The sequence below is a fragment of the Grammomys surdaster genome, unplaced genomic scaffold (assembly GCF_004785775.1).
Source record: "Grammomys surdaster isolate TR1022 unplaced genomic scaffold, NIH_TR_1.0 239, whole genome shotgun sequence".
NCBI classification, from domain to species: domain Eukaryota; kingdom Metazoa; phylum Chordata; class Mammalia; order Rodentia; family Muridae; genus Grammomys; species Grammomys surdaster.
In genome coordinates this window covers 3,974,434-3,987,158 of record NW_021604684.1, presented here as the reverse complement: position 1 = coordinate 3,987,158, position 12,725 = coordinate 3,974,434, and the positions used below count along the sequence as shown (strand labels likewise).

The 12,725-nt window shown below is 46.1% G+C and overlaps 1 protein-coding gene across 1 annotated transcript in view; it reads left to right on the top strand.

The window, feature by feature from the left end:
- The first annotated feature begins 664 nt into the window (after positions 1-664).
- The window catches only part of Cidea (cell death inducing DFFA like effector a), a 24,882-nt gene continuing 12,821 nt past the window's right edge, over positions 665-12,725 (top strand). The window contains exon 1 of the mRNA XM_028774313.1: positions 665-952. Within this exon, the coding sequence (XP_028630146.1) occupies positions 915-952 (38 nt within the window). The 5' untranslated portion in view covers positions 665-914. The remainder of the gene's footprint in view (positions 953-12,725) is intronic.

The window sequence follows — 12,725 nt, the reverse complement described above, 5'->3', positions numbered from 1 at the left end:
GAGCATTCACGGGAAATTGCTTTTGGCTTCTACTTCCCTGAAGGTCAGGTGAGGTGTGTTGACCCCAGTGACCCTGAAGATGGAACAATCTTGGTTCCTAGGAGATGAACTGGAGAAGAGGGCTAGTGACCGAGCCTGGTCTTGGTCAGTGATGGTGAACAGAGAAGAGCTTCCAGCCACTCCTAATTCCAGACCTTGCAACTTGCGAAGAAAGTCATCTTCAACTTTGTTGAGGAGCTCTGGTGAATGCCCCCCAACTCGGCTCTTCGTGGGCGTGGGGCAGCGGCTGTTCACTGAATGCACGAAAAATTTAATGCCGGATAAATCTTGTGCTTACCTTCTGTGTCTCAGAACCTACAACTTCAGTAAGTAATGGTGGCAGCCATCTGCTTCCTCCACTCCCTCTACTTTACTCTCTTCTTACCTACCCACAGGGAAGCTCTGGCACCTCTGAGAACCCGAAGTGCTGCGCTTACGCGTGTCCCCAGCAACTTCCTCCTGTCCCCCAGGAACTCTCTGGCCAGCCGCCCAGCCCTGGGTCGGGCTTTGGAGACTCCAGCATGCAGACAGCCTGTTCGGACACTCAGCTCACCCCACGCACACCTGGTTTTTTCCTGCCAAGCGATACCGCTGACATTGGTGATGTCACCAGTCACCCTAGCCCCCAAAAGAGGAAAACAAACTGACAATAGCCACCAACACCACCAAATCTGGAGTTCTGGGACCCTCAGTACCGTTTGCACACGAAGGGGCGTGGCCCCGGGACCCAGGCGTGGGAGCCAGAACTATTCGCTGCTGGCAGTAGCGCAGCCTGTCGCCAAGGTCCTGACTCGATCGGGTCAAGTCGTCGCGGGGCGGGGCGGACAGGGCAGTGATTTAAGAGGCGCGGCCTTGGGACAGGAGGACCCGCACCAATGGAGACCGCCAGGGACTACGCGGGAGCCCTCATCAGGCGAGTGCTGCCCATGTACCCCTGCGCCCGGGTCACCCTTCTGTCCGAGTACTCTGCTTGTTTCCATTTCCTCTGCTCCTCAGTTCCTCCTGAGCCCCAAGTCACCATCTCCCCGTGCGTTCCCATAAACCCCGAGCTCCTCCTCCCTCTTACTCCCCATCGGCCACCCCGGGGCTCTGCCCCCTCGGCTGTAGTCCCCGTGCCAGTCAGCACCGCCAGGCCTGTTCCCACTCTCGCCAACCAGCGCCCACGAGCCCAGCAGCCAGAGATTCCTCCCGAAAAGGGCTACAGGTGCCCGGTGGGGCGCTCCCGAGGTGCGTGGGAGTCCACAAAACAAGTGACAGTGGTGAACGCGGGGGTGGCCTCATTCTGTTGCAACTCCTACAGGAGATGAGGTACTGGGAACCCTGCAGTGTCTGTGCTGGACAGGGCTTTTTGGAGGGATAGGAGGACGTACAGACTTAAGTCCTCCGGGTGAGTGCAGACTCTACCTATGGGGGAGGGGTGCTGGATTAACTCAGGTTTTGAAGGGGTAGTTTTGATTCCCAGCCAATCCCATGTCTAGGCCTTTCTCCAACCCACTGGTACCACTCCCCTTCGGTTTATCCCTATATGCTGATAAAACATTCTGGTTCTTGGTAATATCCTAGACAGTATGAGAGTGTGTGTCTGGATCTACATCTGTGTAAGAAAGAGACAGAGACGCTGGGCGGTGGTGGCGCACGCCTTTAATCCCAGCACTTGGGAGCCAGAGGCAGGCGAATTTCTGAGTTCGAGGCCAGCCTGGTCTACAGAGTGAGTTCCAGGACAGCCAGGGCTACACAGAGAAACCCTGTCTCGGAAAAACCAAAAAAAAAAAAAGAAAAGAAAGAAAGAAAGAAAGAAAGAAAGAAAGAAAGAAAGAAAGAGAGAGACAGAGACACAGATAAATGCTAAGTCAAGAGACTTAGAGGCACAGAGACAGGGAATGAAAGGCAGACAACGAGAATGAGAAACAGGGAGACAAAGAATAAGATACAGAGAGAAGGAATTGGAAACAGAGAGAGAAAGAAAGACTGACAGGCATACAGGGTCTCCCTATAAGGCCCAGCGTAGCTTAGAACTGGCTGTATAGTCCAGGCTGGTCTCGAACTCACAGTCCTCTTGCCTCTGATTCTGTAATCCTGATGACTGGCTTTCAGAGTCAAGGCCAACTAGCTGCAGAGCAGTGACTTTACAGAACAGGTTAAACAGTGAGATTTTGATTCTCTACAGATGGTGAAAGTACTGCAAAAGGGTGTAGAAACCCAAGTGCATAAAAATACGGGGCCCACCATGACAGACCTCACTGCTTATCTCTTTGCAGAGAAATGTGGGAAGAACCGGGTCACCAAACTTGGATGCTCTGGCAGCTTATAAGACAGGGACATAAGGGAAACTGTCAGTTCACAAGGTCAGACTGGTAGCCACCGAAAAGAAAGAAAGAAAAAAAAAGGGTTGGTCTTCCTCAATGGTTCCTGCTTCCTCTTGAAACAAATAAAGACTCTGGGAGACGGGGGGATTTGTAAAGGCTCCCAAATAACATGGTATCCTACCTATCCGCAGCAGATGTGTGGGTAAAACATCAATGTTTAATCGGGGCGGACTGTGGGGAGGACCGTGGGGAGGACCGTGGGGCAGCCTCACAGCATGAGAAAAGAAGCTCTGCCAGATTTCTTCATTCCTCCTGCAGCCTTCCCTTCAGCTCCTCCAGTTTCCTCTGCTCCTGTCTGTGCTTGTCCTGGGAAGCCTTATTTTCCCCCATCATCTTGTCCTGATGTTCAGACTGGTCGGGGAACAGAGACTGCTTTTTGCCATCTTTACAGCTAAACATGGCATCTGCTCTTGCCAACACTTTCAAGCTCAAGGACAAGAGCGGCAGTCCTGGGGTTCTTTTACCCTTCTTCAGGGCCTGAGGTTTACAGATGTTAGCCTTCACTAGGCAGTATCATTTTGTCTTAGAGTGGGAGGCATGGCGGCTGGGCTTATCCTTGGGTCTGATCATGACATCATTTACTGAAATCCAGAATGTACCTGGGTGAGGTCTCCATGGTGTCGTGTGGGAGGTGGAAGTGACTCAGTAAATCAAAACACTGGAGAATATACGATCTATGACTCCCTGCCTTGCAACCTGACAAGTCCCAGGAGCTCGCGGCTTTTTATTAGTGACAAACTTGCTTCAGTTCTCAAAAAAGTCTGCCTACTTCCAAACCAGCCTGCTCTAATCCTTTGGCATGACTTGATTCCAAACAAAACTGGAAGAAAACAACCTATAATACTTGTTGGCTGAAGGAAAAGAAAAAAGTTCCCCCCTTCCCCACCCCTCTTTAAAATCCTATCCAGGCTAAAGAGCCACAGGCAAGGCCTACTGTTCATTGTGGTCTTGCTGTACTTCTGTTTCCTGTCTGAATTTAAACAGCCCAGCACAGTACACTGTAGTTGCAATTCATTAGCCTATTCCTGGATTCTGCCAGGGAGGTAACTTTATCAATAAACACCGTATGAAAAAGATACTTGTTCTGAGGATGTGTCTCAATAGTAGAGTAAGTCCTCACGGAGGAAGCCCTGGGGTGAAATGGGAGGGAGAGGATACTTGTAAACAATTTTGAAGTCTTTGAGGCAGGAGGAATAGTTCAGGGGTAAGAATGCTTGCTGCCTAAGACTGAAGACCTGAGTTCAGATCCCAGCTCTGCATGTAAAGCCAGGTCTGGTCACAGGCACTCAGAATCCCAGACCTGTGAGAGATAGAGACAAGAGGGGGCTTAGGGGCTCATTGGCCACCAGCCTAGCTCCAGGTTCAGCAAAAGACCGTGTCTCAAAGGCATGAAGTGAGAGGATGATAAAGCAGGACACTGTGTGTCCTCCTCCGGCCCCTGTGTGTGCTCTCGGGTGCTTGTACGCCCAGTGCATTCACACAAATTACAAATTCTTCTTTAATGGTTTTTAATTTTTTTTTATTTGTGAGCACATGTGCACACTATAAGTGTGTGGAATGCCTGAAGAGAACAAAAAGATGTTTAGGATCCCCTGGAGCTGGAGTTACAAGTAGTTGTGAGCCACCCACCTGATGTGGGGGCTGGATACTCAACACTCAACTACTGACTCATCTCTCCAGCCCTGACTGCAGGTCCTGAAACAGCTTGTTGACAAACCTGTAACTGCTGGAGACCTTGGTAATAAGGAAAGAGGCTGGAATCTACTAGTGAAACCCTAGATATTTATAGGTGTTTATTATCACAGACAAGGTCTACTTTGGCCAAACTCCAAAGCTGTTACAAGGCTGATACTTACCCTGAGAGGCCAACATGAGCACTTGTAACTATTTAGGAGATTCTCTATGGTTGGGCACTGCTCAGTGGTACAGTGAACACTTAGCAAGTCTGATACCAAGGGCTCCACTCCAGTACCATTCAACAAAGAATCAGAACAGCTTCCCTTTTGTAAGAACTTGGTTTGACAGCTGCTCTCCCAGCTCAGAATTTATCCTGGCTTCACTGGTGACATTAGAAAGACAGTAAGTTTGCTACAGACAAATCTCCCATTTTTCGGTTTCTGGGACCAAATTTCCTTTTACAATAATGTTGCAAAGAGTCCAAGGGCTTCAGTCTGTGGTCTATGTTTTTATAGTAAGCATTCTGTCATGTCTCAAGAAGAGATGAACAGCTGTGTTCAGACTTGTGGGCAAGCATGCTCCAACTGTGTGTGCTACCTACAAGGAGCCATGTGGCAAGCTCGGTGATGGGAAGCCTGATTTGCTGACACTTGCCATTGGGCCCTAGGACTCTTGGACTCCACCCTACAATAAGGAGATCCCTCTCTAAACCTGATGGGCACCTGCAGAGCCTCATCTCTTTCCGTTTGCTGGTGTTTGACCTCACCATTGCCTACCCTAACATTCTCATATATTCTTGTCCTGTAGTGTTTGGCTGACAAAGTTCTGTTCTTTACTTCCCTTATATTGTATTCTTCATTTTCTGAATAACAGTGAATTGCACAGCAGCTATGGCTGATCCTGAACAGCCTCTATCACTAGTAACACCAATAGTAAGCTGGCCTCTATACCCTCGGCATCGGCCTCCAAGGATCCAACCAACTGCAGGGGGACAAAAGGTGATTGATTAATCTTGTTGGAAAAGGAGGTTCATTGATTCCCTTTCTTGATACCAAGATTAGATGCTCCCATGTAGCCCAGGTTGGTCTCAAATTTGTGATCAGCCTGTTTCTGCCTCTTCAGGTACAGAGAGTACAGTCATTTTGTACCACCTGGGGTGAATACCACCTGAGAGTACAGGTGTAAACCACATGATGGTACAGATGGGTAGCACCTGAGGATGCAGGTGTGTACCACCTGAAATTGCAGGTGTGTACCACCTGAGGGTGCAGGTGTGTACCACCTGAGGGTGCAGGTGTGTACCACCATCTCTGGCTCTTGAAAATATCTGTATTCCTCAGTTGCACCTGTGGAGACATGGTCTGTCCCACTATGCTATCTGGTAGATCAGCTACTTGCATTGTGCTTGGTAAACTCAGTAATGTAGAGGTGATCAAAATATTCAAGAGGATGTGTTAGGCTCTACAGACATTACATCTTATAAAGGGACTTGAGCATCTGTGAATTTGGGGATACTGGGGCTCCGGGGACCCACCTCCTTGGGATACTGAGAGACAGCTGTATTGCTCTTCAAGACCTAGTTCTGGGGCCTGTCCTCTAGCACTTTCAGGAGAGACATCAGCCCATGGGTAGCATACAAAGAAAGCTTTTCATGGACTTCCAGAGTGTTCCGTGTAGAATGGTGGGTGAGGCCAGTGGAGCAGGTGGTAAAAGAATTTACCAAAGACAAAAAGGACAGAGAATTGGTCACAATAGCTACAAAGATTCCCCAGGGAGCCCCTAGAGCCTGTGAGAGAATAGACCCTCTCACAGTAGTTGAGGGGAGTTACTTAGTCTTGTCTTGTGGGCCCTTGGTATGTGGCTCCAATCTGGTGAGCATTTTCTCATCTTGTAAAAAATACATTTTATTTCCCCCTTGAGACTGGAATTGCTCAGGTGCATTGGATGGTGAGAATTCGGTGTAAGACGCGTAAGTCCATAAGAAGAGGTTCTACATGGTCACAGTCTCGCTGTTAATGTGCAGGGATTTTGATCTTGGTTTTGCCCTTTTTCCCCTGATGTGTAAGTGTGTGTCTGTGGGGAGGGGTAGTCATCTTATTAGAAAAAAGTCCACGCAGACTGTCACTCTGTGGCTTCTTGCTTCATGTCACATATTTCTGTAAGCTCCCTCAGAGAAGAATGCAAAGCTCCCCCATTACCCCCTCTTCTGGGAGATCTGATGTATGAGAACTTTTGAGAATATTCTATGAAGTCTGATTTCTATTATTGTTTTGATTTCCTCTGAACAATCTACTTCCTTAAACGCCCCGTTTCCTTATTAGTTTTCCTCAATGAGTTACTTCCCTTCCAACTTCACAGAACTGTCTGCACTCATTTTCCAAGGAATTAGGGAGCAGCTGCTCTCGCTGTTAACAAGGTGAAAAACAGAATTCGGAAGCCTTTCAGTGGTCTCGATGTTTTGATTTTAGGGAGCTATCGAAAAAGGAGGACTGAACCCACGCCTCACTATATTCTGCTAACTACTAAGCCACACTACCCTCAACTCTTCAGGTGCCCTGTCCTTAACTTTGACAAGTCAGGATATTGGGGGAGGGTCATGGAAATAGAAACCCCACTTTCAGCAGTGTGCCAGATATAAAGCATTCTGTGTTGTTGGGACAGAGTGAGTAGGGGCTACTCACATTCTATTCGTTAACACCTCGCCCCGTGCATTTAGCTGCAAACCAACTGAACATTCAGTTGGAGCAGTCAGGACTCACACGTTTGTTACTCGGGTTTAGTGTGCATAGAAGTTCGATTAACCCGTCCACGTGTTAAAAAACAGTCTTTTCTTCTTGTTGTTGTTTTGGTGTGGTTTGGTTATTCAATACAGGATTTCCCTACATAGCCCTGGCTGTCTTAGTACTAGCTCTGCAGACCAGGCTTGAACTCACAGAGATCCATCTGCCTCTGCCTCTGCCTCTGCCTCCTCAGTGCTAGGATTAAAGGCATGAGCCCCCACTGCCCAACATAAGATAGTCTTCATTTGAGAGAGAGACTGTTGAAATAGGATTTCTGTTTGGGACCTGGGCTCACAGATTAGACTTGGCTAGATCACCGTGAGCCCTAAGGAGCCAAAAGGTTTTGTCTTTTGTTTTTCCATCTGAGCCTGATTTTTTTTAAATAATTTTACACATTAAGGCGCTGATCTTTGATTTAAAAAAAATGGTTGGGTTTGATTTCTCTCCGTGTGTGTGTGTGTGTGTGTGTGTGTGTGTGTGTGTGTGTGTGTGTTTTCCAAGAGTCTTATCTCCAGCAGTGAGCCAATTCTTGCTTAGGAAATAGAAGGCTAAGAACAAAAGATCCACTGTCCTTCCTAGCCAAGAAGGCTGCCCTGAGGTCAGGTAGAGGCAGGGAGGCCAAGTGATTGCCAGTTCTTATCTTGTCAGATGGGAAAAGACAATGGGGACTTTTGAACTCTTCTGCTGGGCCAGGTTACTGCAGTGCTTCTTGGGAAGACATAAGTGTCTTTTTCCAATGAGGAGACCTGGGGCCCAGGTTACTAGGTCAAAGATGTGCCTTCTGCTGCTAGTGGCTAAACCTCGAATTTTTGGTTTTTCAATACACGACCCTGTCTGTTCTCTTGTGTCTCCTACTTTATCCTGTCATGCTTTTGACTTAGCAAATAAATGGCATGAGGTGGGGGTGGGGCTGGGGGGGGATGTTCAGGCAGATCCTGGGCTCTTGAGCAGCTTCCAGAGGCCTCATGGGAATAGCAAATGCCTCTTACTCGGGAGTAGGAGATAGACTCTCTACAGGGGGGTTCAGAGTCTCCTGTGGGAAGGACATAGTATAGTGGTGAGGCAGTCACCAAGGCAAGAAAGTTCTGGTTAGAGAGCCACGTGTGGTGATACCGGATGCAATTGTAGCACACAGGAGACAGAGGCAGGGGGAATCAGGTGTTCTTGGTCAGCCTGAAGTACATAGTGAGACCCTGTTTCAAAATACCCCTCCCCCCCCCAAAAAAAAAGTTGGGTGTGTATTCAGAACTCCAAACCTGGCACTACTTAGTGATCTTCTCCACTGCCTGCTGTCCCTGGGCCACTGTTTAACTCATGACTGCAACTTAGAAGTTTCTCCGTAGTCTGTTAATGCGCACAGGTGTTTGCTAGACCTAGAACTCCTCTGTCTTCCTCTCTTCCTCTTGAGGACTTGGCCAGCTGGTTAAAGCTTCACAGTATGAATAAGCTGAGAACAAAGTTGGGGTTCTGAGTGGGGATGTATAAACATAGCTAGTCTCCAACTGCTGCCTTCCAAGTCACCAGGTGTAGTGGCATTGCACGAATTCTGCCCTAGTGTTAGCTCAGCCCTATGTGGACATCTTGTGCTTTGGATTGTGCAACAGAGACCTGGTACAACTCCTTCGAATCAAGGCAGAAGTTCAGGAGCCATATGCCAGGGCTGTTGCTAGGCTAGACCCATCTGGGTCTCTGGTCAAGGTTCCAAGGTCATTTGAAGGGGAGAGCTGGGTTAGGGACCCCTGGATCTATCCCAGTCCCCTTCATACAGCCTTACAGGAAGCAAATTGTGCAGCCACTTTATACATCTGGAAAGGGAAGGAATCGAGCATGTAAATACAAGCCTGCTCTGCTTGGAACTGGAGAGAGAGCTCTGTCGGTAAGAGCACTTGCTGCTCTTACAAAGCACCCTGAGTTTAGTTCCTAGTACCGACATCAGGAGGCTCACAGCCATTTGTAATTTCAGCTTTAGGACATTTGAGCCTCTGACCTCTGTGGGCACCTGCCTTCACTTACTTGCATATACCCACAAGCAAACATACACACTTATACCTAATTAAAAATGATAAAAATAGGCTAGACATGGTGGTGCAAGTCTTTAATCATAGTACTCGGGAGGCAGAGGCAAGCAGACCTTCATGAATTCAAGGCCAGCCTGGTCTGCAACACAAGTTCCAAGCCAGTCAGGACTACATAGAAAGATTCTGTCCTGCCTCTCAGAATAACACAAAAGAGTTGTTATTTTAATAATAATAAAATAATCATGACCTGAGCTGCTGTGCTATCAACCTGGTCGCTCCAGGATGGTGTAGATTGCTTGTGATCTAATTCTTCCACCCACCAGAAACTTTTAGCTTAGGACAGATACTGCTTCCCAACCAACCACTTACCTTTATCACCTTGAGAAACCGTGTTGGGTCACAGTCTTCCCATCTGAGAAATGGGGTGTGATGCTGTGGCAACGGTGTGTTTGAAGGATTACCATGGCAGGTGCTCAGAGGCACACACTGGCTATGTGTACTTCAGACCAAATTGTTTCTAACAACCTAGGTCTAATTTCAGAGTGTCAGCTTGTGGTGGAGCTATAGGAAGGGAGAGAGGAGTGAGAGAGGAAAGAGAAGGAGAAGTTGCAAGTGACAAGTGTTGGCTGTCCGTCCCCTCTTCTGAAATTCCTGAGATGTGTCAGTGCAAATAGCGGTATGGCTTAGCCTGACAGGTGTTTTGTTTTTTTTTTAATTTTATTTTATGTGTATGAGTGTTTTGTCTGAATGTATATGTGTGTACTCCATGCATGTAGTACCCAAAAATGCCAGAAGAGGGCATCAGATGCCCCAGAACTGGAGTTACCAGTGTGAACCACACCGTGGGCATTGAGAATCAAAACCAGGCCCTCTGAAAGAGCAGCTAGTACTCTTAACTGTTGAGTCATGTCTCCAGCCCTTGGAGTAACATCTTTATGGGTCTGTTCCTAAACGAGAAAGAGCCCACAGGCCTGGGTTAAAGCTCCTTGCATGTTACTCACCTGATTTCCACAGAGGCTTAGCCACTGAGGAGGCTCAACAGCACACCTGTCATCTGACTGAGTTGTGTTTAGGGAGTGTCTTAATCTTTACCTCCTGGGATTACTTCTCTCCTTTGTTAAATATGGCCTTGCGTGTTGTTTGAGAACATGCAGTGGTATGTCAGAGGCAGTCAGGCATTCTTTCATGGCGACCAAAGTGTCTTGCACTTAATAACATGCCCTGCGTTTGTGTCCTTGCTACTTAGCTGACCTGAGTAGCCTAGCTGACCTGTGGAAGGTGACAGTGAGTGACTGGGCTGAATCTGAAGTTCAAGGTCATCATCTGCTACATTGGGAGTTAAAGGCTGACCTGGGCTACATGAAAACCCTGACTTAGAACAGCAACAGAAACAATCCCATCAAACTTTGAAAGTTAAGAAAGTTGGCTAGAGAGATGGCTCAGCGGTTAAGAGCACTGACTGCTCTTCCAGAGGTCCTGAGTTCAATTCCCAACAACCGTGGTGGCTCACAACCATCTCTCTTGGGATCTTGTGCCCTCTTCTGGTGTGTAGGTGTACATGCAGATAATGTGTTCCTATACATAAAATAAATAAATCTATTTGAAAAAAAATGTTAAGTTAATTAAATATTAAGCCCAGGTAAAACAAATTTTGTTTTCCTAATTAACTACTAAAAGAGTAATTTTGTTCTTTTCCACTAATCCCCCACACTACTTCTTTGTAGTTGCCCATTAATAAAAATTGAATAGTAGAGGGTCAGGTTCCTCTCAGGAAATGCTGTTTTGATGTTGCTGTAATTATATCCTGATCCATGTTGGTGTGATTTTGGGGGGAATACATCATTTTAAAAGCCATTAGTAAAGATCTGCTTCAGCTAAAGCCTATGACTTAGTTTTTGCTTAGAAAAGAACATTGATATTTATTATCTCTGAGAGTGTGACAGCACCAGCGCTGCCCGCGGTACCGAGCTCGGGCGTAGGCCTGGGGGATTAAAGAAATACTCAGACTCTGGTCATTCGTTGTGGGAGAATGCCAATGCCTTTACTGAGCAGGTTCAATATATATACAGCAAGCCAGGGAAGGAAAAATACAAACTCAGGAAAAAACAGGAACTCAACTGGGGGGCAAGAGGATGTCAAGTATAGTCAGGATGTGAAAAAACAGGAACTCAACTGGGAGGCAATAGGATGTCAAGAGTAAATTCCCTTCCTGGGGCACCATGCCTTAGTCAGGATGTTTTGATCCTAGAGGAACCGCAGAATGTTACTTAGTAGACAGCAGCATACGAAAAGGTTCAGCCAGGGCATAGCAGCCCTTTGGGGTCCTACAAGAGTGCACATGAATACACCAGAGTGCCTGCTGTTTCCCATGTTGTAACCTGACTTAGCAGAAGGCATAAAATTCCACATTTTCCAAAGAATTAAAACTAAATACACAACCAAGGTCACGAGACTCAGGACCTAGAGTTTCCTCCTTCTGTTCTTCAGATGGCATTTATGATGTTGGTTCTTGATAAGGCCTAGGTAAAATATTGAGGCCTAGATGGAACGTTAAGGCCTCAGTAAAATGTTAAAGCCCAGGTAACTGTTACTTGGCTACCCTGCCATTATATGGAAAGTTTTTTATATGTCTTTTCTGTTACTAGGAAACTTTCTAATGCCAAGATTGATTACATATTTTGTTATGTTTTGTGCCCTTGGAAACCAATCACGATAAAAGTCAATAGGACTGTTTTGTATAGTTACCCACAATAAGTTTGGACCCAAACCAACCACGCAACAGTCCTTCTGTATCTGTGTTTAAGCTTTCGTGATATAAGCTGCCCCTGGAATAGACTCTAACATAAGAGAGACACCTGCACCAATATAAGAAACCATTTGAAATAAGACTTCTGTTTTGAGTAGTGGTCCAGAAAAGTTTAAGCTCCCATGACCAAGGGGAAAATCTCATTTTTAAGAACAGGCAGGTGTACTTATCTGGGTCTGTTTGATCTGTGGAAAGGGGATCCAAGCCTTACAACTCTCTGAAGCTAATGTGAATTTTAGAAAAAGCAATTAATAGGTATCTGTAAGACAGCAGGAGTAGACTCATACCTTTGAGACTCAGTAAAATATTATATATGTTTGGGTTAAGAGGCATGGAACATTTAGTCCAGAGGGCTAGACATACAAATTGAACAGAGATGGTTTTAGAGTGATGAGAAGCATCTTTAAGTCTATATTCAGAAGACAACCAAAGAAAACATAAAACTTCGAGCCTGTGACTGAACTGTAAGCAGCCAGTATTCCATCAGTTTATCAGCGCCATTGATTGATGACAAAATAACAATAGCATGGGGGGAGAACTATGAAACACCCATTCATATTTTATATACATTACAGCATTTTTAATATCTTTATAACTTGTATTTATATATTTTAAAACAGTCTTTTAGGCCCTCCAATCTTTATAAAACATATTGAACCTTTGAACATTTTTAGAAGCTTTTATATCCTTAGATTTATATAACATATATAAAGTTATATATAATATTGTATCAGATATCTATACATATATCATATGCATAAAATTATAAATAATATATTATTTTAAATTTTGTGATTTTTATTTAATTATTTATCATGAGTCATGGGTGGTAACATGAAACCTGTAAACAAAGCAAACCTGTTTGTCCTTCTTTTTTTTTTTGGTTTTTCGAGACAGGGTTTCTCTGTATAGCCCTGGCTGTCCTAGAACTCACTCTGTAGACCAGGCTGGCCTCCAACTCAGAAATCTGCCTGCCTCTGCCTCCCAAGTGCTGGGATTAAAGGCATGTGCCACCACTGCCCGGCCTGTTTGTCCTTCT